This window comes from Lissotriton helveticus, chromosome 7, assembly GCF_964261635.1.
Source record: "Lissotriton helveticus chromosome 7, aLisHel1.1, whole genome shotgun sequence".
In the NCBI taxonomy this organism is placed as follows: Eukaryota; Metazoa; Chordata; class Amphibia; order Caudata; family Salamandridae; genus Lissotriton; species Lissotriton helveticus.
In genome coordinates this window covers 352,122,874-352,148,055 of record NC_136068.1, presented here as the reverse complement: position 1 = coordinate 352,148,055, position 25,182 = coordinate 352,122,874, and the positions used below count along the sequence as shown (strand labels likewise).

The 25,182-nt window shown below is 51.4% G+C and overlaps 1 protein-coding gene across 1 annotated transcript in view; it reads right to left on the bottom strand.

Moving 5' to 3' along the window:
* Positions 1 to 2,590, bottom strand: part of GGT7 (gamma-glutamyltransferase 7) — a 319,943-nt gene extending 317,353 nt beyond the window's left edge. The window contains exon 1 of the mRNA XM_078652164.1: positions 2,331 to 2,590. Within this exon, the coding sequence (XP_078508290.1) occupies positions 2,331 to 2,502 (172 nt within the window). The 5' untranslated portion in view covers positions 2,503 to 2,590. The remainder of the gene's footprint in view (positions 1 to 2,330) is intronic.
* Positions 2,591 to 25,182: the final 22,592 nt, after the last annotated feature.

The window sequence follows — 25,182 nt, the reverse complement described above, 5'->3', positions numbered from 1 at the left end:
TCCCAGTGTGATATCTAGGTATAGCACACTGAGTTGAAAAAGTAATTTTAAAAGTAATCTAAAAGTAATCACAAAATAACTGTAAAGTAATTGCAACTGTTTCTGAACATTTGACCTACCTGTAACAGAGCCGACTGCATTCAACTGTATTATATCCGAAAAGTACTATTTTACTTACCTGCACCAAGACCTACTTGGTTCTAAAAATAAAATACAACAAAGAAATATTTTTATAAAAAGTAATTGGTCAGAGTTCAGTCTTTGTGCGTGTGAAATAATTTCTTGTCTGAGTGTGTAAAATAGATGCTTAACACCACCCTCTGATAAACTCTTACTGCTCGCCCACATTACTACAAATAGAGAGTAAGGTATTATCTACTTTTACCTCTGTAATCCTTTGGGGATCAACTGGACTCTGTGAACACTATACCTTACTTTGGTATAGTATATACAGAGCTAACTTCCTACAATCACCCCTCCTCAGCCAGGCTAGGTTGAATCCAGTGATACAGTGAGCATGGGACCCACGTCTGGGCATACCGGCGTTACATGAAACACACATAAGGTGATGGGAGGAATGCTTACAATTTATCTAACCACTGGTAGCATCAAAACCCATTGTTCTTTTGCTCACCATGTCACCTCAGTTAGAACCAGTCACATGCTAATCAGTCTTGACCCTGCTCCTCATGGGAACAGTCCAGCCCAAACTGCCAGGCCAGGTCCTCCCAGAACCGGAAACAAGCATCCATGGCTGAGTCCAAACTGGAATGGCGTTGGCGAGCAAAATAGTGATGGGTTAAACCCAGATCTGTGACATGGGGGTGAATGGTTAGCAATATTCAGCATTCCATCTATCGTGTTGTTGTGTCACATTTTCGCCCTTATGGACTGGGTATGTCCAGATGTGGGTCCCGAATTTGCAACACCATTGATTTAAGCAAGTCTGGATGATGAGGGGTAATACCCTGAAACCGGTCCCAGGATGCTTGTTTTCCAGGCCAGGGAGGACCTGGCCTGGCAGTTCAGGCTGGACTGTTCCCATTGGGAGCACGGTCAAGGCTGATTTGTATATGGCTGGATCCAAACTTGAATGGCGTGGCGAGAAAAATCACGATGGATTAAACCTAGATCTGTGACAGGGGGTGAATGTTTGAAAATGTTCAGCATCCTTCCATCATCTTTATGTGTTTCAAAAACACCTTGAATACAGGTATATTCCCAAAAGGAATCTAAATGTCTTATATAAAACCCTTATTAAATTAAATCTGCTTAAATCAAGAGATCCTTCTAAAGTCTGGACAATAACATACTGTTTTAGTAAGAAAGATAGAACGCTTGAAATATCTGTTTTAAGATAAATGTCTACATTGAAGTACAATCATGCATATAATGTTAACACGCCCTTGCCTTTGAAAGTTCTCATCATCCCAAACTTCTACAGAGACTTGAGAATACTAGAGTGCAGGGCTCGAACTGGAGCAGATTGTATGTTTTCTATAAGGTAGATCATCATCTTACTTTATCCTTTCAGGTCGCTACCTTTTGTAATTCTCAACTAATGCACCAACTCCAAAATGTGTCTTGTCTCTCTATCGGACCTAATCTCCTCCAGCAATCTCACCTGTTACTGATATTTAGATAATACACACATCAAATTTAAGTCTGAAAGACCGCCTGACAGTGACTCCTGCTTAAATGGACATTGCCTCAAATGGTCAGATAAAGAATGACTTCTAACCACAGCAAATAGTAATAATAAATAATAATAATAGAGTTACTTAATATAGCGCAAACTGCTACCTCAAACAGAGGAGTCCGGGCGCTTAACATAAATATTCATTTGCAGCAGATGGATCAAACACCACCCATCAACAATATGGCCTCAGCGACCAGGCGCTCCACCAAACGAGTCCAATCTTTCAATCTTAATCCAATTGGGTTTGTCCAATATGCGTCAACACCAAAGTTTATCACGTTTTCCTTCCTGCTGTAACTGGTCATAAAGAAAGCTCTGGCATCATTGCTTGACTCCCAATACTCGCTGAAAGTGCTATCCTCCCCCCATTTGCGATGGTCAGGTCTGGTTGCGCTCCTGGAGGGGGCACAGTACGTATAAATCACATGGGTGCAGTGAATTTACAGGTTAAATAAGGGGTTCGCCTGGCGGAAGCGCTAGCGCTGAATCACGGGCACCTGTACACAAGGTGTTTATGGAGCTGCGTGGGCTCATTCTAAACAGGGGGCACACTTAAAGGGTATACATAAACAATGCCCCTCCTCCTCGGATAGACTAATATATTCTCAACAATATATTCCGTCAGACCCACCGGTGTCCCCCTCCACCAGGAAGGCGTCCTCCTCCTTGCGGCAGCGGAGCCCGCTGTCCCCGCCGCCCGCCTCATCCTCGGGCAGCCGCGGGAAGCTGGTGATGCTCATGTAATCCACCGGAGAGTAGGCGCCCAGGTTGCTCTCTTGGCTAGGGTCCTTCTCAGATGCCATCCCCTTAAGATGCACCTGCCGGGCCTTTCCCGGTGCAGTGCTATTAAGGTGATGGGAGCGCAGCAACCTGACAGAGGAAGCCCAATCCGGGGGAAAGAAAGATACCAAACAAGCCACGCCCACACAAGAAAGAGTTGACACTAACAAAGTGAGACCCATTCATCACCATTCTATAACAAGAACTAGATTTGGCACCTTTCTTGGAGAAAAATACATGTCATATTTTATGTTTTTAGATTGTCGGAGGACCACGAACTGCCCTTTGAAATAAGTATTTGAATATGAATCGATATTATTTGGCTTATATTTACTTTTTATAAACGTGCACGAATAGCTTAGAGAGCTCTAAAACATATTTGAGGTGATAATACGTATTTTTTAAATTTAAGTTTACATATTAAAGGAGAACCAACTTTGTTTATTTTCTGAATATTTTTAGTGGCACTGAATTGAAAATACCAGCCATATTGGTAAATTACTGGCCACTTGCTAGATTTTAATTTGCAACAAATATCATGCTGCTAAAAGAAACAAAAATACACAAATAGATAGTAGCCATATGAAACTCATTAACAGAATACCGAAACTCAGCCAGAAAAAAAGGTAGTGTTATTCATGACTTGGGAAGTGACATCTCAAAAACTCTGCAGATACTATGTTCCTTAGCTGAAGAGATTGGTGTGTTCCTGAAGTATCAGGTGAACCATTTAAAGCACTGCCTCAATAGGAGTGGCACCCTTGCTGATGCTAACGAATGAAAAATTTCCTAGTTCACACAAAGGAAAGTTTCAATTCTATTAAGGACGCGGAGGCGAGGATTTTGCTAGTCCTTTCTTCATTTTATTGGACAGCAAGTTAAAAGATAAAATAAAAAACATAAACCATGAACTACCCTAACCAACATGGCAGCGGTAGTCATGGTGATACAGTAACCAATCAGAGTCCATAACACCAGCATAAAGGAATCCCACGTCGGTAGTCCTTCCTCTTTCGCTGCTGCCGGTGGAAAGAAGTCCTCTACCCTCTAGTCCGTTCTCTGATCGGAGCCTAGGGAAGAGAAACAATAATAATATCTCGTCCAGAACAATGCTGAAGCATCTAACACATTGCAATGGAAGAAGAGCAAACATAATTGCAATAGAAGTAGGAAATATGCAGTAAAACATATCAGTCAAATGTACACATCAATATATATGAAAAGGAAATACTTCCCTCGAATGAAGAACAAAAGCTTGGAGTGCACAGGATCGGGAGGGAAGGCTGGATAAGCCAGGGTGGGAAAATCCTCACCTCCGCGTCCTTAATAGAATTGAAACTTTCCTTTGTGTGAACTAGGAAATTTCTCATTCTATGTCAGGAAGCGGAGGCGAGGATTTTGCTTGTTTAAAGCTTACTCACCACCAAAGACGAAACTTTTTTTATATTCAAATCTATTTTATTTTTAAACACAGCGTTAAGCCTACAACCTCGTATCGAGGCCGGCCGCGTGAAAGGCAGTACTTCGAATGTGGCGCCAGAGCGGCCAGGATATCAAACATTAACACAGCGCCTTGCCTACAACCCTCTCTGGAGGGCCGGCCGCACGGCTGGCAAATGCAGTGTCGAAGCGTTTGCGGCAGGTAGAAGGTTATCCGCTTTGGTATGTAGGATATGCAAAGAGCAGACGGCCCGTCTGACTCTAACTGCCCAACGGGGCGTAACCGTCTTCAAGAGAAACAAGTGCCATAGTGGCAAGTAGGAAAATAGATAGTAGGAAAGACAGAGAGTCCTAAGTGGGGACGGAGAGGGGGGGGCAAAATGTCAGGCATAGGTGGTGTGGTGGAGGGCAGCTGGTGTGGGGGGCGCGCGTGGTCGCGGTCGCAGTGATGTTGTGTGTGGAGATCAAGGGTGCAGCCTGGCCGGGTCGCTAGGGGCAAGCGCATCTTCGAAGAGGCGCAGTGTGCGGAGCCTAGTGGGCATGTGTCGCGCATATTCTATAGAGCAGAGGTGTCGCACTAAAGGTTCCCACACCGCCCTAAAACGCGTAGCCTGCGCCTCCAGCCGCGCTGTTAGGAGCTCCATCGCAAGGACCTGCCAAAGGCGCACAAACCATGAAGCTATAGGTGGCGCCTCCATCCGCTTCCAGTACAAAGCTATGAGCTGCTTGGCGGCACCCAGCATCTGGAGCGCGAGAATCCAATCGCCGCGGGTCAGTGCCTTGAGCGCGGCAGGGCGTATGCCAAGCAGGATCGTGGTCACCTCTTCGGGCAGAGGGAACCCCAGCACCCCCTTGATGTGGCTAAGGACCTCCTTCCAGAAGACAGTAAGGGTCGGACACGCCCACCAGATATGCACAAAATCACCAGTCGCTGATTGACACCTCCAGCACATCGGGGAAGCATTGGGGAACATCTGACTAAGGCGGAGGGGGGTGTAGTACCATTGTGTGAGCAGCTTGTAGGCATTTTCCCTCTGCGAAATGCTGCGGTATACTTTGGGTATATCCCGCCATAATCTGCTCCACTGGGAAGGGCTAATGTCTGTGCCCGATGCCAAATGCCATTTCCTCTGGTAGGGATGCACTGGGTCCAGTGAAGGGTGCTGCAGTATGCTATAGATTTGGGAGATCAGCCTCTTTAGGCCCCCGAGTGAGCGCGCCAGCTTCTCAAAGGGCGTGTGTGCCCGAGTTGCTGCTTGGTACATTTCCTCGCTAGTAGTCCAGTGGTGGAGCTGCAGATGTTGAAGGCTAGCCTGTGGTGGTACTCTGAATTCCTCCCTGCAGTCTTTCCAAGGTTTAGGCATGCCCTCGAGGAATAGATCCCCAGTCACTCTACAGTCCCCTTGAGTCCATTTATCAAACGCCCGAGTCCGGTGAGCCGGGGGGAACTGCGGGTTCCCAACTATCGGAGTGTGCGGGGATGGAAACGAAGTCAAACCTTTCTTCACCGCTATGGTATCCCAGATATCTAGTACCGTTCTCGTGGGGGTTGCAAGGTACGCACTTCTGGATCGCGCCGCCCGCGGAAGCCAGGGCAAATCCCATATGGTGCGGCCCGTGACCGCTCGGTCCATATGAAACCAGTGTTTATCACTTTCGCGTGCACCCCATTCCACCACGAAGCGGAGGTGTGCCGCCCAGTAGTAATGCACCAAGTTGGGGCACGCCAGGCCCCCTCTGTCTCTCGGCTCCATGAGGACCTTTTGCGAGAATCGGGGGCGCTTCCCTCCCCAGATAAAGGATGTGATCTCGCGTTGTAGGCTCCGAATACAGTGTATAGGAATAGGGGTGGGCAGGCATTGGAACACATAGAGGATGCGAGGGAGGATCGACATCTTGACTGCGTTGAGGCGCCCTAGCCAGGATATCATTAGAGGTTTCCATTTCCGAAGATCCTCCATCACCGCCTTGCGGCATTCCGTCCAGTTCATCGAAGACCAGGAGTCCAAGTGTGGAGTAAGGGCGAGGCCCAGATATCTAATGTGACTCTCCGCCCATTGATAGGGCACCGCCTCTTTTAGGTAGAGGACATCCTCAGCAGCCATAGTGAGGTTGAGCGCCCAAGATTTAGTATGATTTATTTTGAGGCCCGACGCCCGTTCGTAGAGGCAGAGGATGTCATGAACTGCCGGCAGAGAGGTCCGAGGGTGTGTGAGAGTGAGGATCAGGTCGTCTGCGAAGAGCGCCACTTTATTGACCCTCCCCCCGAGGGCTATGCCGTGAATTTTGGGATCCCGTCTGATCAGTGCCGCCAGGGGTTCTATTGCTAGGGCAAACAGGAGTGGCGAGAGCGGGCACCCCTGCCTCGTGCCCCGGTGGATCGCCAGGGATGGTGTCAGCTGGCCATTTACCCTGATCCTGGCTTGTGGTCCCAGATACGGGGCCATGGCACGCGCTATCATTTTGGGGCCGAGGCCCATCTTCCGGAGGACCTCCTGCAAGAAGGACCAGTCCACCCGGTCAAAGGCCTTCTCTGCATCAAGTGAGAGAAGGCACGCGGGGATATCCCAGTGTCGCGCTTTGCCCACCAGGTGGGCCAGTCTGCGCACGTTATCGGCCCCCTGTCGGTCTCTGATGAACCCCACTTGGTCCGGGTTCACCAACCCCGGCATGTACGGGTCTAGTCGTCTGGCCAGGATCTTGGTGTAAATCTTCAGGTCAGTGTTCAAGAGGGCAATAGGCCGATAGGAGGCACATAGCGCAGGGTCTTTCCCTGGCTTTGGTATTAGCGCTATCTCCGCCATTCCCATGTCGGAGGACGGTCCCACCTCGTCTGAGAAAGAGCTATATAGTCTCAGTAGCTGAGGGCGAAGCTGGGCTTGGAAGACTCGGTAGAAGGATAACGGCAAGCCGTCAGGTCCCGGGGTTTTCCCCACGGGGAGGTCCTTGAGAGCCAAAGTAATCTCGTCTTCTAGAATGGGCTCTTCCAGTTCCGCCGTTTGGGGCGGCGTCAGGGGGGTCCCCTCGAAGCCAGCGAGGACAGACGCCCGCGCCTCCGCCGAGGTAGGTTCCTCCGCGTACAGGGAAGTGTAGTATGCCACAAAGGCATCTTGTTTGGCTCGCTCGGTGACAGCACACGAGCCATCATGCTGCCGTATAGTAGCTATATGAGCTCTGGCTGTCCGTGCCCTCAGCCGTCCCGCCAGCAGACGCCCCACTTTATCCCCCCCTTCGTAGTACTTTTGTTTCAGCGCAAGAAGGGAATGCTCGGCCTTATTAGTGCGCATGAGGCGAAGCTGTCCCCTGAGATTGGACAGCTTCCTCCTGGATGCCAGCGAGGGTCGCTCTCTGTCCTGGGCCTCCGCCAGCTTGATCTCGCTTGCCAACTCAGTCTCCAATTTGCAAGCCGCTCTTCTTCTCGCGATCGCCAGGGAGGTGATGTGCCCCCGTATGGTGGCCTTAAAGGCATCCCATACCACCGGAAATGGCGTCTCCGGGATGTCATTGAGGGCGAAGTACGAGTCTATGGCTTCACGAATGCTGTCTACGTCCTCCGGGTCCCGAAGGATACTCGGCGGAAGAGTCCAGCGTCGGTCCCGAGGGGCACACGCCATCGGGTCCTGCAGCTGCAGTTCCACATGTGCGTGATCCGATATCGAGATATCAGAGACAGTGACCTTCAGTATGTCTCGCGCCAGGTCAAGAGAAGTGAAAAGGTAGTCAATGCGCGAGTACGTTCGGTGGGAATGCGAGTAGAAAGTATAGTCCCGGGTTCCAGGGTTGTGGTATCTCCACGCATCCACCAGCCCTAAGTCCGTAATCTGGTCTTTCAGTGCAGCTGACATTGCACCCGCCCCGCTAAAGGCCGTGTCCCCACGGTCTACCTCTGGGTCCCACACTAAATTGAAGTCCCCGCCTAAGATCGTGCGTGACGTGTCAGACTGAAACTGTTCCCGTAGAAGCGTCTGGAGATACTTATCTTGCGACTGGTTAGGTGCATATACATTGCCAAGGGTGTACTGCGTTCTTCCCAACTGTACTGTGGCCCGGAGGAAGCGTCCATCCCCACTCTTGTAGGGCTTTGTGGGTCCCCGTCGAATGCCAGCCCTGCATAAGATAGCCACCCCCGCCGTTTTAGTGTCCGCCGATGCCCAAAACTGTGTGGGGTATCTGGGGTGTGTCATGCGTCCAGTGTCTCCCCTCAGGAGGTGCGTCTCCTGAAGAAAGACAATGTCAGGGGAGTGTTGTAGGAGGTAGCGCCACACCTGGTTCCGCTTGTTGGGGGAGTTAAGTCCCTTGACATTAAGGGTCAAGAGTTTGAGGGGTGTGGGGATAGTCATCGCCATGGTATGAAGGGGAAAAAGGCCGCCGCAACATTCAACATTTCCCACCCCATCGGGCAAGGGGGGTGCGCCTCCCCCGCCCACCGCAAACGCGCCAGCACCCCCAGTAGCCCCCAAGTCAACACAACACACAGCTGAAGAGAAGGCCAGAGTAAGGGAAAGGTCAAGCAAGAAGTAGGAAGGAGAGAACAGGTAAGAAAGAAAGGAACACATAAGAAGAACAGAAGCACAACAGGCCAACGTGGCCGCATTACAATGTCCCAGGTTCCGGGCATCCTCTACCCAAGGGTTTGGATGTACTCAGGAATGTCACTTCCTAGGGGACAAAGTGGGGGGTGTTCTTGTTCGAGAAATCAGTCTCAGGCTCCTCGAGGTCCGTCAACCCCGCTGCTCGGGGTTGGTTCGGGGGTAAAGAGCGTGGAGGCAGTGCAGGGGGGGTCAGTCCGTGATGGACGGCTCAGCAGCGCCAAGCCCCAACCCGCAGGACACCCCATCCGGGGCACTCGAATGGCATTAGCGAGCGTCAGTGTCGCCCATCGGGAAACAGCCATGTGTCGCCGCCTTGTAGGATAGCCACTGTCCCGTCGAAGTCCCTGTGCGTACTTCCTTCGTGCTTTAGCAGTTCATCTCAGAAGTATAAAGCAATGATGAGGGCGGGAGCGGTCACGGAGTGCGGGGCTCCAGGGGCTGGGCCTCGCCGTCGCGTTCAAGGGAGCGGATATGCTCAATGATGTCCTGTTTTGCCTGAGACATGGAGCTTGCGTCCACCGGGGGGGATCGGCGGCGTCTAGGCACCGTGGTCCATTCCGGCCGGGCCGGGGCCCTCTCCGGGCGGCTGTCGTGAGCGGGGCTATGTTCCGGGGATTCCGAGAGCTTAAGCAGCTGAGCGGCCTCATTGTAGGAGCGGAGAGTTTTGCGTTTACCTTCCCAACGAAAGATGAGAGCAAAGGGATGTCCCCACTGATAGGGGATTTCGAGGGCCCGTAGCTTCTCCGTCACCGGGCGAAAGACCTTCCGTCTGTGCAGCGTATTAGGGGCCAAGTCCTGGAATATTTGAATCTTGTGGGCGCCATATCGTAGGTCTTGCTTGTCTCTGGCCGCTTTCAATATGGCCTCCTTTACTGTGAAGTAGTGTACTCGGGTGATGATGTCAGGGAGGAGGCCCGTCTTGCCTCCCGCCCCGAAGATTCGGTGAGCCCGGTCCAAAAGCGGCAGGGGGGCCTCCTGGTCGCCCCTCACCTCCTGCAGGAGCCGCGCCACGTAGGCCATGGTGTCCGTCCCTTCTTCTCCAAGTGGCACACCCCGGATGCGAAGGTTGTTGCGGCGTCCCCTATTTTCGAGATCCTCCTGTTTGATCTGGAGTTCAATGTTTTGCCCCTCCAAGGTCGCCACCCTTTGCCACAGTTGTTCTAGGTCTTCGGTGCGTGTGTCCATCAGTTTCTCAAGTCCGTCGACTCGGTCCCCCATCTCCGTCACATCCGTACGTAGTTCTTTGACGCATGACTGCACCTCTGATCGTAAGGACCCAATCTCAGACTTCAGGTCCGCCATGAAAGAGGACATGAAGGCCTGCGTCACCGGTGGGGACTCAGCGGCCGCCGGCGGCGCCTCTTCAGCCGATGTCGACGCCGTTGCTCCTGTCTTTCCCCACATGGCAACCACCGAGGTGCCCTTGGGAGCCGTCGTCTGTTCTGTCTTGCCTCCTCTTCCACGAGTCATGATCTGTCGTGAACGTGGCCCCCAGCCACCCAACACCCCGCTCGCTGTCTGCAGGCCGGCACCTCCCTGGCGCTGTAGAAGCGTGGTCGAGGGGGCAGGACCCCACCAAACCACCTCTCGTGACAGGCGCCTTCTCCCACGCCGGTCTCCGCCTCCAACAGATGGCGCAGGTCGGTCGGGCCGCCACTCGTGAAGCTCCCACCAGCAGGGGGGGGTCAAGGTCCACTCTATACTCCTGTGGGGCCGCCGCCGCCAGGTGCTCTCCGTGAGTCTCCGCAGCCCGCCGGGCTGAGCGCCTCAGCCCCCGGCGCCAGTGAGGAAGGGCAATATGGCCGGCGCGTCACCGCTCAGGAGGGCAAAATGGCGGGCTGCTCTTCTAGCGCGCCAACCCCCAGTGGAACAGCGCAGGACGCCCTTACGGCCGGAAGCGGCGGGGCAGTAAGGGTCCTCCGGGCACAGTGCAGCAGGCAGGCCCCCCAGCGACTCCACAGGCGCTCCCACGGAGAGGCAGCCAGGCGTCAGGACCCTCTAGAAGAGGAAGGGATACTCACTGTTGGTTGGGGGCACTAGTCCCTGCCCCAGGCCTCTCAGAAATCGCCACCAGCAAGGCGCCAGTCCAGTGAGTGTCTCCACGATCAGCCAGCACCCATATGCAGCAACAGCACTCCAAGGTCTGTTCAGAGGTCCAGGGTCAGCGCGGGCGTACCAGCGAGGTCCGCCGCGTCAGGCACTCGTCACAGGCCCCCACCGGCTGCAGGGGCAAGTACACCGGGTGAAGATGTCGGCGAGCGGAGGCAGGACGGAGGGCAATCTCCCGCTCGGGGGCCCAGGGTGGCGGGCAGCTCCTCCGGCGCTCTCAATCACAGCGCGGCAGCTCCAGGCGCCGCCATAGCTCCAGGCAGCCGGTCAGCCCAAAGCTCCCCCCAGGTGCCGTGGGGCAGGAGTGCAGATGAAGGTCCAGCGCGGGCACCGGAGCTTGACCAGTGGGGCCCGACTCTCTCTAATGTCTCCCAGAGGGCCCCCAAGGGTAGCGGAGTCAAGCAGAGGCACTGATGCAGGGGTCCAAAATGGCGGCTCAGCTCCAGGACAGGGAGGCAAGCCGGCAGGGAAGGCAAGCAGCGTGACCGGTCCCGACACCTCAGCCCAGAGCGCCGGCAGAGCAGCAGTCCGCAGGTCAGGAGGGGGGCGCCGAGGACAGTCCAGCAAGGGTCAGAGGGAGCAAGGCGATACCCCACCAGGGGAGCCGGCAGTCGTCCCGCACCCAGAGCGGCCTCACCTCTCCACTGAAGCCGGGTCCCGGAGTAGGACCGGCGGCCGTGCAGTCACTCCGCCTCCGTCCGGGGATCGCGCCGCCACCCGCAGCTCCACCACCCCGCTCCGCCGGCAATCCGAAGGTGGGACAGGGACCCGCTGTGGCTCTCAAGGCAAAGTCCGGTTCTCTCAACCCCAGTGGCAGCGTGATGTGGGGAGGGCCTTCTCCTCAGCGCCCGGCCCCGCTCTAGCAGGCGGGCACCACCCGTCAGGGCCCGCAGTGTCCAGCCAGGTCGCACTACAGCGCGGGAGGGCAGGCACCCGGGCGGCGGGCGGCCGGCAGGGGAGGCAAGATGGCGGACAGTACCTTGGAGGAGCCCGGTCGCGGCTCAAGGGTCCAGGGCACAGCCGTCAGCAGGCAGGCGGCGGGCACAACGGGGACAGCTCTCCAGGATATCTCATCAACCGATCGTGGTCCCGCAGCAGGGCGTCGCAGCAGCAGGTCTGTCGGCTGTCTCCCCGCGCCAGTTGCGGCCTTGCGCCTCCGCAGAAGCCGGGGTCTCGCGTGATGTCCGCAGCCGGGCTCCAGCAACGCCCCCGCCAGGGGGTCGCCTCTAAATCGGCTGCAGCTTCCCCTCCGGTCTCTGGTCTCCCGACGTGCAGTCGGCAGCTGGGGAATCCGCCGCCGGAGACCGCTCGCTCCTCCGGTTACCTCTGTAGCTCCAGGGGACACCTGCTATGAAGACGCGCTCCGGGCGCCAGTCGCCGGGCTCGGTGACAAAATGGCGGGAGCACCCTGGCCGGTAATCGTTCTGGTCACTATCCGGCCCCCGCTGGGTCTCTCTCACCGGGGCGATTTCCCCGGAGGTCACCCCCTGTCCAGGGAGCAGTTAGCAGGCAGGTTTCCCCAGAAAGCCCCCCGAATTCCGCTTATTATGGCTAATTGAGGCAGCGGGGCGACGGAGCTCGCTCGAGATGTGTCTGTTCACATCGCCGCCTTGGCCACGCCCCCAGACGAAACTTTTTAAAAGTTGAATCTGAAGACCAATCCGCTGCATTCATAATATCTTCCAACCTGCCCCCAACCTGGACGGCCTTGGAAGCCATAGCGCCCCTAGTGGAGTGAGCGCCAAAGTTTGAAATGTTAATACCAGCCTCAGCCATAATCCACCGGACCCATCTGGCAATGGTGGGAGAAGAAACCGCTTTGAAAGGCTTCTTAATCGCAATTAGTAATTGCCTTTCGCCCGGGGGGCAAAATTCCAAAGTTACATCCTCATAAGTTTTGAGGCAACGAACAACACAAAGTTTAGGTGAATCCGGAAAGGCTGGATAAGATACTGACCTGGTATTATACTTGGTTCGTCTAGAGACAGTAAAAGTAACACCTTCAGGGGTAAAAACTCTGGCAGAAACATCAAGAGCACGAACATCGGAAGTCCTTTTGCAAGAAATGAGACAGAGGAGAATAGCTAATTTAGCCGAAAGCTCCTTTCGTGAAAGGTATTCGTTATCCTGCCAGGAAAAGAGAAATCGTAAACCCACATTTACATCCCAAAGACCAGAATAACGCGGTTCAGGAGTACGCGACAGGCGAATACCCTTGAGAAGTTTGCAAACCCAAGGATGCTCTCCCACAGGAGAACCATCCACAAGGGCATGACCCGCAGAAATTGCTGATCTGAAGGAATTGATGGTACAGTAAGCAAGTTTGTCCTGAAAAAGCTTAGCAAGGAAGTTAATTACTTCTGTCACAGGAGAGCCCACGGGATCCAAGTGTTTTGCCACACACCAACGAACCCATCTGTTCCAGGCAGATCTGTATCGTTTAGTGGTACTAGGGGCCCAGGCTCGCTGAATGAGGAGTTCAGCGTCTTTCGAAAGTGAGTCGTTAGACCAACGTCTCCTGAAATCCTCCAGGCCATTAGACGTAGATGGCCTTGGAGAACCAGAAGGTGTGGATGACCCAATGGATCCGTCAGAATGAGATCGGATATGGGGAGCCGAATAGGTCTGTCCCAAGATAATTCCAGAAGAGAAGGGAACCAGCATAGAGCTTTCCATATAGGAGTGATCAAGATTAGAGAGGCTCGTTGTCTGCGGACCTGGGCAGCTACCCTTTGAATGAATAGGAACGGGGGAAAAGCGTAAGCTGCAAACCGAGCCCAGTCCTGTAGGAAGGCATCTACTGCTTCCGCACCCGGATCCGGTTTCCAGCTGTAGAAAGTTGGGCGTTCCACCTGGACGCAAACAAGTCCACTTGAGGAAGGCCCCAAAACTCTGAGATCATCTGAAAGGCAGCGGGATCCAGCTTCCAATCGCTGGCATCCCGAAAATTCCTGGATTGCCAGTCCGCCACCGAGTTCATTTCGCCGGGAAGATACTCTGCCATGACTGAAATCTGGCGAAGAAGACAATAGTTCCAAAAGTCCTTCGCTAGGTCCGCCAGGACTTTGGAGTGGGTGCCGCCCAGGCGATTGATGTACCTGACCGCAGTCGTGTTGTCCATCCGAAGGAAAGACTTTGTTCGTTGTGAACGAGCGAATGGCGAACGAACCCGCAAGGAGTTCCAAGCAATTGATGTGGAGATGAAGTTCCTCCACCGTCCATCTGCCTCCCAACGAAAGGGAGCCGCACCGGGCTCCCCATCCTTGGCGGCTGGCATCCGACTCGATCACAAGATCCGTGCGGGAGCCGAAAATCGCCTTCCCGTTCCACGCATCCATGTGATCCAACCACCAAAGGAGCTCCGATCTGACTTCCGTGGACAAAGAAATGAGTTCCGAGTAAGTGAGGCCTTTGCGGAGATGAAACGCTTTGAGTCTTTGGAGAGCTCTGTAGTGAAGCGGGCCTGGAAAAATGGCCTGGATCGACGAGGACAGTAAGCCTACTATCCTGGCCAGGAGACGGAGAGAAATCCGGTCTCGACGGAGGACCTTGCGAATCTTCTTCTTGATCTTGGAGATCTTTTGAGAAGGGAGATGTAACGTCGCATCCGTAGTCCTTATCAGAAATCCCAGAAAAGTCATTTCCTGTTGAGGGATTAACTCTGACTTCTGGGCGTTGATGATGAACCGCAGAGATTGAAGTGTAGTTATGGTCACTTGAAGTTGACGGAGGAGAAGATCCTTGGATTGATTCATCAAAAGAATGTCGTCCAAGTAAATTATCAGACGAAATCCCATGGTACGAAGATGTTCCACCACGGGACGCAGGAGTTTGGTGAAGCACCAAGGTGCTGAGGAAAGACCGAAGGGGAGAGTACGAAACTCGTAGATCTGATCTCTCCAAAGAACTGTAGGAAGCGGCGATGAGGAGGGTAAATCGGAACTGAAAGATATGCATCCTTCAGATCCAAACGTACCAACCAATCGTTCTGCAGAAGGAGATCTCTCAAAAGATGGATGCCCTCCATCTTGAAGTGTCTGTAGATCAGCCATTCGTTGAACGAACGAAGATTTATGACTGGCCTGAACCCTTTGTCTTTTTTCTTGACCAGAAAGATGTTGCTGAGAAAGCCGTTTGGATGAAGAGAAGAAGGGGAGATAGCGCCTTTTTGCAGCATAGCACGAACTTCCACGTCTATAAGTTCCTGGTCTGCGAGAGAAAAAACCAATGGTCGAGGACGTGAGAGTTGAACGGGGGAGCCGTAAAACTCTATGTGAAAGCCTTGGACCGTTTCCAGAACCCAAGGGTCTGACGTGAAATGAAACCAGGCCTGAAGAAATAGAGCAATCCTTCCCCCCAGACGTACTGGAGAATTGATGGAAAACTCACCGTTGAATCCTTTGGTGTTGAACTGGTTGCCACCACGTCCTCTGCCCTGGCCTCTGCCTCCACGGGAAGGATAAAAGGAACCTTGACGTCCGTTGCTCCATCCGTTGTTCCTTTTGAACTGACCTCTATTGGGACCTTGCTGGAACTGGCGGCCGGAAGAGCGACCCCTGCCTCTGCCGGCCCCGACAAAAACCTTCTTAAGAAACATTTTCTTCATTGAAGCTTGGGCCTTGTCTAAGGCAGAAAAGGTAGCCACAAATTTGCCAAGTTCTTTCGCGAAAGGGTCACCAAACAAGGTACCCTGCGCTACAGAACCCGCTTCCGAAGAGGATAATTCACCCAGTTTAGGATCAATTTTAAGTAAAAGAGACCTGCGGCGCTCCGCAGAGAGAGCACAGTTGGCATTGCCAAGGAGACAAATTGCCCTCTGTGCCCAACCTGCCACGTCGTCAACTGGTAGAGGCATACCCGATTCTTTGGAGCGTTGGGCAAGCTCAATAATTTTAGTCAGAGGACCGACAACATCTAACAGCTTGTCTTGACAAGCCTTCCAGGACCTGTCAATTCCCTTCTTAGGGTTTTTAACATATTTTGCGAAAAAAGTGCACAACTTTGGATCTATTTCCGGAGTGGCTGCCACCCTGTTGGGAAGAGAAGGGCGAGGACACTCAGAGCGTAAGCGTAGCCTGACATCCTGAGAGAGGGGCTGTCTAAGTTTAGCGGCCACATAATCAGCCGTAGATTTTTCAGGGACCCCCTCCGAGGAGCGGGGTCTATAAATAGAGTTAGGGTCAAACATATCCGGGGCAAAAAGGTCACCTTCACCACACTCAGAGACATTAGATTTAGGGCGCCAAGACCTACTAATGTCAGACATATCCTCAGAAGATGCATCGTCATCTTCATCATCATATTCATCCTCGTCATATACTCCCTCCAGGGGAAACCCTTCTTCCGGGTCAAGGTCTTGGGTGGAAGTACCACCAATATTCCCGGGTGAGTCGTCCCCCCAGAAGGGTGCGCTTCTTAGCGTGCGCGCACTCTTATGGAAGATTTCAGCAAGTCTACTGAAGCCTTCCAGGTGCCCCGCGTCACGCTTCTTGGCCGTGCGTGAAGGTACAGATAGCACTCCACTAGGCCCAGCCCCACTGTCCCCAAAAACACCTGAGCCAGATTTAAAAACATGGGCAGACAGTTTATTGACACTATCCTGTAGAGGTGCCAGAGCCTGGGCGATAGCCGAAGATAGGAGTCTGTCCACCTCTACAGGAGGGCGCAATAAGGGCTGAGGAGGCTGCTCAGAATCTACAGTCATACCATCTAGTTCTTGACGAGTCTGCATTTGTGCAGATGACTGGGCACCCATACAATGAAAAACGCCCCAGGCTATATAAAAGGGGGGTTCCCCACACAGGTACCCACAAACAACACCAGAATAAATGGCAAGAAGTAAATGCCAATAAAGTGACTGACACGAAAATAACAGAATTTTAATAAATAATAAAGAAATGTCAGTCACTCGATATTCCTCCCACAACAAGCAGCGTCAGTGTGGGGAACGAGGCAAATGTAATGAATAACGAAGCGCTTTGCCTCAGCGCGTGATCTCCACAAGCGCAGGGAAGCGCTGAAGAAAAAAGCCGGTCAGCGTCTGAAGAGACGACGCTACAGACCGCGCACGTGCACCACAGAGACGCTCGGGCCAAAATGCCTACCGTGTCTGACAGACAATAAAACACAACCCACAAAGCGGGACAATAATCGAAAAGAGAGATAAGGCAAAAAATGCTGTCAACGATATCAAATAACACTGCCACGCCACAAGAATAAGTTGAGGATAAATAACAGGACTTATCTTGACGCGGCAGCAATGAAGAAAGAGAAAGGACTACCGACGTGGGATTCCTTTATGCTGGTGTTATGGACTCTGATTGGTTACTGTATCACCATGACTACCGCTGCCATGTTGGTTAGGGTAGTTCATGGTTTATGTTTTTTCTTTTATCTTTTAACTTGCTGTCCAATAAAATGAAGAAAGGACTAGCAAAATCCTCGCCTCCGCTTCCTGACATAGAATTAAACGAGGCAGCAGGGGTCACTTTTTGAGTTCAGTGGTCAGAACCTGCTGGCTGAGCAGTGACTGGCCCCCTGAACATAAATGTCTCCAGACCTACCCCCAGCGCACCCAAATCACTGATTGCTTAGCTGCCTCACGCTGATGATGGTTTTGTTGGTGATTGTCAGCAGGGGTGAGACAGTGAAAGGAGCGCAGGGAAGGGGGCAATGAGGTGTAAAAACATTGACCATTGTATGATAATGAAGGATTAAAACCACTTGAAACTGGCAGTTCAGACAGAAATGTGCAAGCAGGAACACAGACAAGGCTGGAGCAAGATGACAGGGGTGCTGCTGTTGGCACAACCTTAATGCACACACTCTGTGCGCCCTTCAGAATCTTGCAAACACAAGGAGATGATGGACGGAGCACTGAAACTTTTCAGATACTCCCCACCCCACCCCCCAGTCACAGATCTGGATTGAATCCATCATCGTTCTTTAGCTCACTTCGCCACCCCAGTTCGGACACAGCTATATGCAAATTAGTCTTGACCCTGTGCCTTATGGGAACAGTCCAGCCTGAACTGCCAAGCCATGTCTTCCCTGGACCAGAAACAAGCATCCTGGGACCACTTTTGGGCTAACAGCCCTTATCAGCCAGGCTACATTAAATCCATTGGCAAAGTGAGCAAGGGAACCACGTCTTGGCATACCCTGCCAACTTAGGGCGAACACTACAAACACAAGGAAATTATATACAGAGCGCTGAAACTTTTCAGACCCTCACCCCCAGTATCACAGATCTGGGTTGAATCCATCATCGTTCTTTAGCTCACTTCACCACCCCAGTTCGGCCACAGCTATATGCAAATCAGTCTTGACCCTGTGTCTCATGGGAACAGTCCAGCCCGAACTGCCAAGCCATGTCTTCCCTGGACCAGAAACAAGCATCCTGGACAGCTTTCGGGCTAACAGCCCTCATCAGCCAGGCTAGCTTGAATCCAGTGGCAAAGTGAGCAAGGGACCTACGTCTGGGCATACTCTGTCAACTTAGGGCTAACAAAGCAAGCACAAGGATATGATGGACTCAGCACTGAAACTTTTCAGACACTCGCCCCCAGTCACAGATCTCAGTTGAATCCATCATTGTTCTTTAGCTCACTTCGCCACCCTAGTTCGGACACAGCTATATGCAAATCTGTCCTGATCTGTGCCTCATGGGAACAGTCCAGCCCGAACTGCCAAGCCATGTCATCCCTGGACTGGAAACAAGCATCCTGGGACTGGTTTCAGGCTAACAGCCCTCATCAGCCAGGCTAGCTTGAATCCAGTGGCAAAGTGAGCAAGGGACCCCGTCTGGGCATACCATGCCAACTTACAAAAGCAAAGGGGTTGATGGATGGAGTGTTGAACCTTGTAAGCACTCACCCCCAGTCAGCTGATCTGAGTATAATCCATCATCATTCTTTAGCTCACTCTGCCATCCCAGTTCAGACATGGCTATATGCAAATCAGTCTGACCCTGTGTCTCCTGGGAACAGTCCAGCCCGAACTGCCAAGCCATATCTTCCCTGGACCCGAAACAAACATCCTGGGACTGGTTTCGGGCTCACAGCCCTCATCAGCCAGGCTATCCTGAATGCAGTGGCAAAGGGAGCTCACCAAAGCAAATTTAGTCTATGAGGGTGGGGTAGCTGCCCTGTCTGTCTGGCCTATTAACATGGAAAAATACTGACAAAACCCTCATGTAAATGGGATCAGAGTTGAAACACTGAATGATACAGGTGCAAGTGCCACTATGGTGACCGAAAGACTGATATCCCCAGGACAATACTTGACTGGTGAGACAATCACAGTCCTTAATACTGATAATCAGGCTAACGTCCATCCCTTGGTGATGGTGTCCTTAGAATGGGGAGGGGTTATTGGCCAAAAAAAGGTTGCGGTATCCTCTGCAATTCCTGTAGAATGTCTGTTAGGCAATGATTTGAAGTCCTCAGCATAGGCTGAGATTGAAAGAAAAACCCATGCAGCTATGCTGGGTGTACTTGAATGAGTGTGTGTCAAAACCTTGGAGTCTGGAATATTGTTCCAACGCACCAAGAGAAAATGCAAGAGGTCTGGGAAACAAGCTTCTGAACAGACCCATCTCCCTCCCTCCCTTCGCGGCCAAAGTCACAGAGAAGACCGTCAACGCCCAACTTACGAAATTCATTGAGGAGAACTCCATCCTCGACCTCTCCCACTCCAGATTCCGCAGCAACCATAGCACAGAGACCGCCCTACTTGCTGCCACAGATGACATCCGCAGCCTCCTCAACCAAGACTACATCAAGGCCCTGATCCTACTCGACCTCTCCGCAGCCTTCAACACCGTCTCCCACCACACACTCGCTGGCAGACTCCATGACGATGGCATATGAGGAGCCGCCCTCGAATGGCTCCGCTACTTCCTCACCAGCAGGACCCAAAGAATCAGACTGCCCCAAGGATGATCACTCAGCCCAGCGCTCTTCAACATCTTCATGACCCCCTTCGCGATCGTCAGACAGTACAGACTCAACATAGTCTCCACGCTGACGACATCAGCTCATCCTTTCCCTCACCAAAGACTCCATCACCACCAGACTCAGCTTTCAGGAAGGTATGAAGGATGTTGCAGAAGCTGCCTGAAGCTCAACTTGGAGAAGACAGAGGTCCTCATCCTCGGACCCTCCCTCACCGCCTGGGACAGCACCTGGTGGCCCACCACCCTTGGCAGCCCACCCACCCCCACCGCCCATGCCCGGAACCTCAGCATCGTACTTGACTCCTCCCTTTCCATGACCCGACAGGGCAACGCCGTCGCCTCCACCTGCTTCAACACCCTCCGCATCCTTAACAAGACCGTCAAATGGATCCCCCCCCCCCCCCCGGAATCAAGAAAAAGCATCACCCACACACACATAAACAGCAGACTAGACTATGGAAACACTCTCTACGTCGAAATTAACATGTCCCAATTCTGCAAACTGTAGACCGCGCAGAACACCACAGCCAGACTCGTCCTCTGCATCCCTCAGCAAGAGCACATCACCCAACACCTGCAAGACCTCTACTGGCTCCCTGTCGAGAAGAGAATAACCTTCAAGATACTTACCCACGCCTAAAAATGCCTCCACAACACCGGACCACAATACCTCAATGAGAGACTCCCCTTCTAAGCACCCAAGAGAAACCTCTGATCCGCCGACCTGGCGAACCCCGCGCATTAGCAGAGCCAGAACTGGCAGAAGGCCTTCTCCAATATAATGGCCAAGACCTGGAAAGAGCTCCCAGTCGACATCAGATGTGCCCCCTCGCTGAACATCTTCAAGAAGACACTCTAGACCTAGCTATTCAACTGAATTGAGCTGCATACCCTCCCCCCTCCCCCCCCCCCCCCCAGCGCCTTGAGCTCTCACAGGCGAGTAGCATGCTTACAATTCCCTGATTGATTGATTGACCAAAAGTTCAGGTGCCCTCTCCTCAGTGAGAAGACCTGCCAGCTCCAGCGGGAACTGAGCCCATGGAACCTGGGCCCTACACGGCAGAGCTCATGGGCCCACGGAGACTCTTCTGTGTAGATCTGAGCCAGGGAAAGAGGACCTTTCCCACTCTTGAAAGCCTGAGACAACACGCAGCTGATCAGGAAACAGGAGATGACAGTGGCTCCCACAGAACCTATTGGGAGTAGAGACTTTACACTGAGGCCAGAGACCCCAAACCTGGTGCCACATGGAGCGTCCTCAAAAATATGGGGTGGTTGCGCACAGGCTTAGTTTGTTAATCTTTAATATATTTTCCAATTTTGTAATGTGCCTCCAGAGGTTTCACTTTGTCGACCTTAAAGTGTTCCAATGAATATATCTGAAAGCGAACTCTAATTCTGTGAATACCACTGTATCGCGGTTAGATCAGTTTAAACCTTTTTTCAAATAATCCAAAAATAGACATGAATTTGTATTTCTTCTTTCTTCCAACTTTTATTTATAAGTTCATATGTTGTAATTCACATATATTTCTTCAAATTGTATTACAAAACATGATGATTATTTTTCACAATATTCCGTCGTTCCCAATGCATTTCGTGCCATCTTGGCACTTCGTCAGGGGAATCTAACAACAATAATACATTTTATCAATGAGGGTACCAGAGAGTAACCAACTAGAAATCAACATCTCATCTTACAACCTCAACAACATGGAAATCAACACCTTACAAAAAAGGCACCTCCTTCGTACCAACTTTCAACACTAATAAACTAGAATTAGATGTGAGCCTATTCAAACTCATGCGAAATCTGAGACTACGACTGCCTGTAGACTTTATGTCTGACAGATAGGCTGTCCCCAGTGTCCACATCATGTGTACACCAGTTGGTCTGACGAGGGGCCATAGAGAAGAGCTCAGCATACTGGTGCAGGACTTGCCTGCAGTCAGTCTGCTGTTGGGCAGAGAGAGTGTCTCCTTCCACTAACCCATCTTTAAGGTTGTGAGAGATGAGGTGAGGGAGAGATTTGTTCCTTTCTTCCTAGTCCTCATCAGTGACCATTAGCATGGCCACCTCAGCCCTGTCAAGAAAGGGTACAAGGAGGTTCACATAGATGACCCTTTTGGGGTTCCTGTGAGTCCCATGAGGGCCTTTAACCTATGATGCTAAATCTCTATCATTTTTGGATGTGGAAATCAAGGCGACACCTGATGGATTGATGTCTTCCCTCTTTCAGAAGAAAACCGATAAAAACAACGCCTTACACTTCAAGAGCTACCATCCAAGGAGTCTCAAAAGCAACCTCCCCTATGGACAATTCCTTAGGGTGAGACGGAATTGCTCAAGACTTCAAGACTTTGAAACTCATGGACAAGCGTTGGTCAAAAAACTCCAGGAGAGAGGCTATCCACGTAAGCTCCTGAAACAGTCTATGAAAAGAGCTAGATGGACGCCGAGGGAGCACCTACTGCAGAAGAGCCAGAAGACAACGACACAACGGATGGTGTGTGTGTCAACGTTTGGACCTCACACGCATCCTGTGCAGAAAATCATTCGAAACTGTTGCCACTTAGTGGAAGAAGCTATGCCTGATGTGGGTTCCCCCCCGTTTGCACTCAAGAAAAATCGGAGTATAGGGCAGCAAAGCACATCTACACGCCCACTGAGCAAAAGAGACACTCAGAGCACTCTTTTTGGACTTAGCCCTGTCAAAGGACACCACAAATGTGGTACTTGTTCTGTGTGCAGTCTCACAATGGAAGGCTCTTTGTTCACTGATGGAAAGAAGTTTTGGCGTCATGAAGAATTCACCAATTGCAAGACAAAGTATGCAGTATATGCGATTCAATGCCCATGCAAAAAGGTCTATATTGGTAAGACAACACAGGAGGTGCGACAGAGGATTATTCAACATCGCTCATGAATCAACAACAAAGTACTGACAGCCCCATTGGTGTCTCACTTTTTACATCAAAGTCATTCGGTGAATGATTTAAAATGGACTGTGTTGGCTGTGATAAAAACCTCTGGCGGTGGGGACCCGGATATACGCTTGTCACAAAAAGAAGCGTATCTGATACGAAGCCCTCTCTGGGTTGAATGAACTGTCTGAATTGAGTAATCTATGACCGGTTTAGTCTTTATACTGTTCCATGCAAGAATATGTCTGTGACTGACAGCTGTGACGGCCGTGCCAGCTCGAGCTGACTCTGATGGAAAGATGCACTACAAATACCATCCTTCCTCGCCTTGCTCCAGGCACGTCTAACTATGTGCGGCCCCTTTAAAAGATTGAATTATGCTTGCGGCGTCTACATGTCAGACGCCGAGCGAGAATGAATGGAGAGAGCTGCCGAACTAGCAAGTAAGTGGTGAGCCACGCTCGGACAGAGCGCGGAGTATTTGTTTAAATGCGTGTGGAAATAGACATGATAGACGGGGCATACATCTAATTATCGGTATTTCCCGTTTTAGCAGAGAATGAAGTAACCCGATTGAAAAGCACACATGAAAAGAGGTCCCGGTCCCGAAGAGTGGCCGGCGCTCCTCCCCTCATTCCTCCACCTCGCCAATTTTTGAAGGTAGGCTCCATTAACATGACGGCCGTTAGTGATCGTTGAAGCATAGCGTTGCGAGAATCCTGGTGACATATTCTTTCTTATGTCTGTATCTATCTGCAGAATCCTTATACTCGATTGGCAACTTTCTACAGCAGTGGTCTATGATGCTAAACACAGGTATTTAACAGTACCAACAAGAGAGTCTGAGAGTCTAGTAACATTGTTAATAGTTCCTATAATACTGACACCAAATCCCATTATTATTCTTTAAAGTTATGGCCACCTCCAGTCCGTGTCCTGAGGAGAACCCTTAAACTACACAGTGGTTCCAAACGCATTGACCACGATCCTGGGAAAGAAAAGAGGGGTGCCTTTAGGGTTACTAAATATTACCATACTTTCTATCCCTAGTAGTGTGACCCCAGGTAGCAATCTAGTCTCCGGCTCAGTGAGACAGGCAGGCATCGCCAATGAACTGTTTTGTCCGCCTATCTACTTGCATATAATATGAAGGACTGGTGCCATTTAATGGAATAATTGGAGGCATTGTACAAGTGTGTATTTGGTGTATATTGTAATTTACAGTATTGATTTTGTGTATAATGTACATACATGTTTTAATGTCTGTATGTGTTCATTATTGTTTGATTACTGTTCTTTTGGTGACATACGAAATTTAATGTATAAAGTTTTTCTAGAAAAAGATAAAAATCCTAAAATAAAATAGTCGCACCACCTAGAACTTCTTGGCTAGGTGTGATAAAATTCAAAAAAACTAAACCTGTCTGGCCATTTTTTCTGTTTAATATAGAGAACAGCTCAGCATACTGGTGTAGGACTTGCCTGCAGTCATGCTGCTGATCCTCCAAAACCTGGGAGGGCTGCCAGCACTTCTCCGAAGACTGTGGAACTGCTGTGAAGCAGCGGATGTTCCCCTGTATCTTGCAGTTAGGCTTCAAGATCACGAAAGCCCAACACCGGAAGGCACCACTGCCCCCGAGCCACCTAGCCTGAGCTGAAGTGGGTCAATGGTGCCAACGTGGAACCCAGATTCCTGCTGACCTATGAAGAATAAGGACACTGCAGAGACACAAAAGCACAGGCTGTGGCAGAAGCAAATTATCCAGTGCCTGCCCCTCCGATATGGCTGCTGTTCCAGACAGAGTGCACCAAAAGTCGTCTCGTCCTGCAGCTGCTGTGTGTCCAAAGCCTGGAGGCCTGCCTGCCTTCAATAAAGAACCAGGGACTCCCATGGGCAGTGGGGCTGCTTTCCTGCAATCGGCAGGCACATCAAAGAAGGCTGTGAGGCTCAGGAACTGCAAAAACCTGATGCAGCAATGCATCACTGCACATGCGCTTCCTAGCCCAGGCTGAAGTGTGCCAACAGTGCCAGCATGGTCACATCCCTTCAGAGACGAAGTTCACCTTGGACTTACACACTGTGGACTTTCCAACACCACCTGCAGTCTCTGTTTGCAGGCCTCCTCTACCGCAAGTGCTCCATTTGACGAAAATCTGTCTCCTCAAAACACCTGTGCACTCGTGGCCCCTGGCCCCAGGAGAAGAGGACCATAAGTGTCTTGACATCCCTGAGCCTTGCAAGAGTTGACCCCCCATGTTGATTCAACTTGACTGGTCCCCCAGTCCAAGTTTGCAGCCCATTTTCCGACAGACTGATCTCCATTGACTTGAATGGTACATCCAAAGCTGTAAGGCACCTTTGCACTCAACCACCCCTGTGCTGCCTGAATTGAACTCTTGGTGCTGCCTCTGAACTTGCCTTATACTCACCTTAAGTCCAGAAGATTGATCCTGTAAGTTTCTGTTAAGTGCCCGAATGCGGTACAAATTTTGGTATACAACCTTTACAACAAAACTTTTACAACGACCTACCATTACAACGCAACTTTTACAACGCAAACTATTACAACGCATTGCTCTGGGGGGCGCTCTAGGATAGGGAATAGGTTAATTTACTATCCAATAACTTTCCCTACTATCCACGGGGACTGGAGTTGGAATAGTAAATTAAACTATTCACT